Below are 2,898 nucleotides of genomic sequence, written 5' to 3'. Positions count from 1 at the left end.
CCAATTTTCTAGCTCTTTCGCATTAAGAGCACTGAATTTTTCAAGCAAATGTTGCAGAAGCGCCATACGGTCACAATTAGCGACTGATTTTTTGGGAAATTTTAGAAACTCTAATAAGACACTTTTCGCGTATCAGCAGCAGCCGATTTTCCCTATCAAGTCAGGAAGAAATTCTACCGAACGACGGCCTAAAAACCCATTAGTTTAAAAAAATGGCCTCGAAAGTCAATCTCTTTTGATAATACTACACAACTTTTACATCTACCACTTTTCACCATTTTTTGACCTAAATGATCGCGTAGGGGTGCCTACTTATGCGCAAACACTCTGTACGCATATACAGTGCCTTTATTCATGTAGTCTAAAAAAATATATTTGTCACACTTCAATATCACAGTCGTACATCCAGAACTTCACAGCGTTTAGCGGGTTCTTCATCAAACGCCGCGTTTTCCACGCCTTTGCCACCACCATCCAGAGCCTGTTGCTTCTTTTGCAGCTTCCTCAACCGCAAAAAGTTGGACACTTTATTATCCAGCTGCTCGCCGCCGCTGAAATGCTCGGTTATCTGAAAAAGTGTTTTTCCTTCGGTTTCCGGCAACCAGTAGTAGAGGCTGATGACTCCCAAGAGGGCAACGGCCGTGTAGAACCAGAAGGTTCCCGGCAGTGTTAAAAAGGAAATCATTGAGAAGAAGATTTTGTTTGCTATGAAGCCCAAGATGTAGCTGGCTGCTGCTGAGAAGCCGCTTGCTGTTGCTCTGATGTCGCTGTAATAAACCTCGCCTGGAACGGGGACTTTATTAGCTTTTGCTCTGGAAAAGGTGTCTTTTAGGCCAGTTAGAGCACCTACCTATGAGCATCCAAGGCAAAATCCGGATCCCTGTGTGTGAGAAGAAAGCAGCCCCGATCAAGAAGATCATGGGTACCCAACTCTGACCTTCCAACTGAGGTCCGATTTTGGTCTCCAAGTGACTCGCCTCCAAGAATTTAACGTTGATGGTTTGCGCATAGGTGGCGACAACGAAGAAGCAGCATCCCGTGCCCAATAGGGAGAAAAAGTTCATTCGTCTTTTCCCTACGAAATGGACCAGGATGGAGCTGAGGATGCAGCCCAGGGCTTCCGCAACACCTGCAAGATGCTCTTAGGCATTAGTGGGGAGTTTTGGGAGAGCATCCACTCCCAACCTAGGATGATGGTGGCATAGTATTTGTTAATCGGGACGTTGAAGGTGGCGAAAATCTTCACAGCGTAGGTCTGCAGCGGGGTCATCCCGGAAAAGTGCCCAACTCCGAAGGTTAAAGTCACCAAACCAAAGGGCCACAGGAAGTTCTTTTTGGTGAATAACTTCAAGTTCTCTTTGATTTTTGCGAGCGCAGAAACCTCGCTTTGCGGGCCTTGAGAAGATTCGCGCCTAGAAGCGTTCAGGGTTAAATGCTTGGGGAGACTGTGTCTTCCACTCACTTCGTCTTGTTCTTGTTCAATTGCTCATAGAACTCCTTGTATTCGATCAGAACATCGTCCACTGGCAACCATCCTCGAAGCCACGCGATGCTTTTCTGAGCATCCGTCTGCCGGTTCTTCATCACCAACCAATAAGGGCTTTCTGGCACGAAAAACAGCAAAGCACACGCCACAATTGGCAGGACGGAGCTGGCGAGAGCTACAGAGCGCCAATGGAGGAACGTCCCCAAGAGGAACTGCGCCAGGATGCCGACTATCACTGAGACTGAAGAAGTGGCTGCTAAAACTCCGCGCAAGTTTGGAGTGGTGACTTCAGCCAGATACGTCAAGGTCTATGGAAGGAGAATGTTAAATTGTTGCAAAGGGAGGTTTAGGTGTGCCGAACGGTACAGGGTGTCCCAATAGTTTCATCAAGTCTGAACGGTTAGAGATGAGCAAACAATAAAAACTGTGGTCGTCTCTTCATTTCTGGATTCTGTATTTAATTTGCGATTATTTGCTATTCCGTAGTCGATCATGGTTGACCTGCCAAGGGTGTTTTGACAATTAATTGATCCGAAACCGTAAGAGATAGCAACCTGATTTTTGCGTTGGCTGTCAGAGGAACAACTCTTCTTGGGTTTTTGGAGTTTATGGTCTACAAATTACCAAATTTCATATACCACAGCGGAGGCTGCTGTGCTGAGTGAAATATTTGCACTTTGATAATTTGTACAAAACACATTTGAGCCGCCCAGAAACTATAAAGAACGAAGATCAAAGCCCACGTCTTTTATCATATTTAGAATACGGTTTTTCAATGATATTCATATGTCCTATCTGCAAAAATCTACCAGTTACCAGGTCAAAAAGTCGTATTGATAATTACCAAGTCATATTGTCGTATATGATTAAAAATATTTCAATTAGGACATTTGGGCTTGGTATCTGTACTAAGTCGTAATGATCAAAAAGTCATATTGATAATAATTATTAAATCTTTTTGCCGTATGATGTATATGCAAGTGTGGTTAGAGATATTTGGTTGTTTATGGTATTTTAATATTCTGTTGGTATAGCGAACAAGGCAAGTATCTTATATTTAACTATTTCACAATGAAATGTGAGTTTTACTGGCCCTAAACAAGGAATTAGCTCAAAAAATGTCCACATATAGAGCTAATAATTTACATGGCAGACTAAACCAAAATTCTATTGATAATTCACACGATCCAGATTTTACTGTGGAGTCTGAATTGCCAAATCAATCACGAAAATTCACCAAACAAGGAAAAGTACGACAACGGAAAAGTTACAGCAAATCATTACAGGAAAGAAAGAAACTGAAAAGAGGGGAAAAAATTGCACAGCATGACGTGCAAGAAACATGTAAGGAAAATTGTGCAAAAAAATGCACCCAAGCAATTGACATATGGAGACAAAATGCTATAAATAAA

The 2,898-nt window shown here is 42.7% G+C and overlaps 1 protein-coding gene across 1 annotated transcript in view; it reads right to left on the bottom strand.

Annotated features, from left to right (window-relative positions):
- Nucleotides 1-330: 330 nt before the first annotated feature.
- Nucleotides 331-2,898, bottom strand: part of LOC109538681 (facilitated trehalose transporter Tret1) — a 7,633-nt gene continuing 5,065 nt past the window's right edge. The window contains exons 4-7 of the mRNA XM_019906038.2: nucleotides 1,463-1,794; nucleotides 1,186-1,412; nucleotides 851-1,129; nucleotides 331-783 (exon numbers count right to left, since the gene is read on the bottom strand). Of these exons, the coding sequence (XP_019761597.2) occupies nucleotides 392-783; nucleotides 851-1,129; nucleotides 1,186-1,412; nucleotides 1,463-1,794 (1,230 nt within the window). The 3' untranslated portion in view covers nucleotides 331-391. The remainder of the gene's footprint in view (nucleotides 784-850; nucleotides 1,130-1,185; nucleotides 1,413-1,462; nucleotides 1,795-2,898) is intronic.

This window comes from Dendroctonus ponderosae, unplaced genomic scaffold, assembly GCF_020466585.1.
Source record: "Dendroctonus ponderosae isolate FM_Combo_2020 unplaced genomic scaffold, Dpon_F_20191213v2 Dpon_F_20191213_3, whole genome shotgun sequence".
Taxonomy (NCBI): domain Eukaryota; kingdom Metazoa; phylum Arthropoda; class Insecta; order Coleoptera; family Curculionidae; genus Dendroctonus; species Dendroctonus ponderosae.
This window is presented reverse-complemented; position numbering and strand designations above follow the sequence as displayed.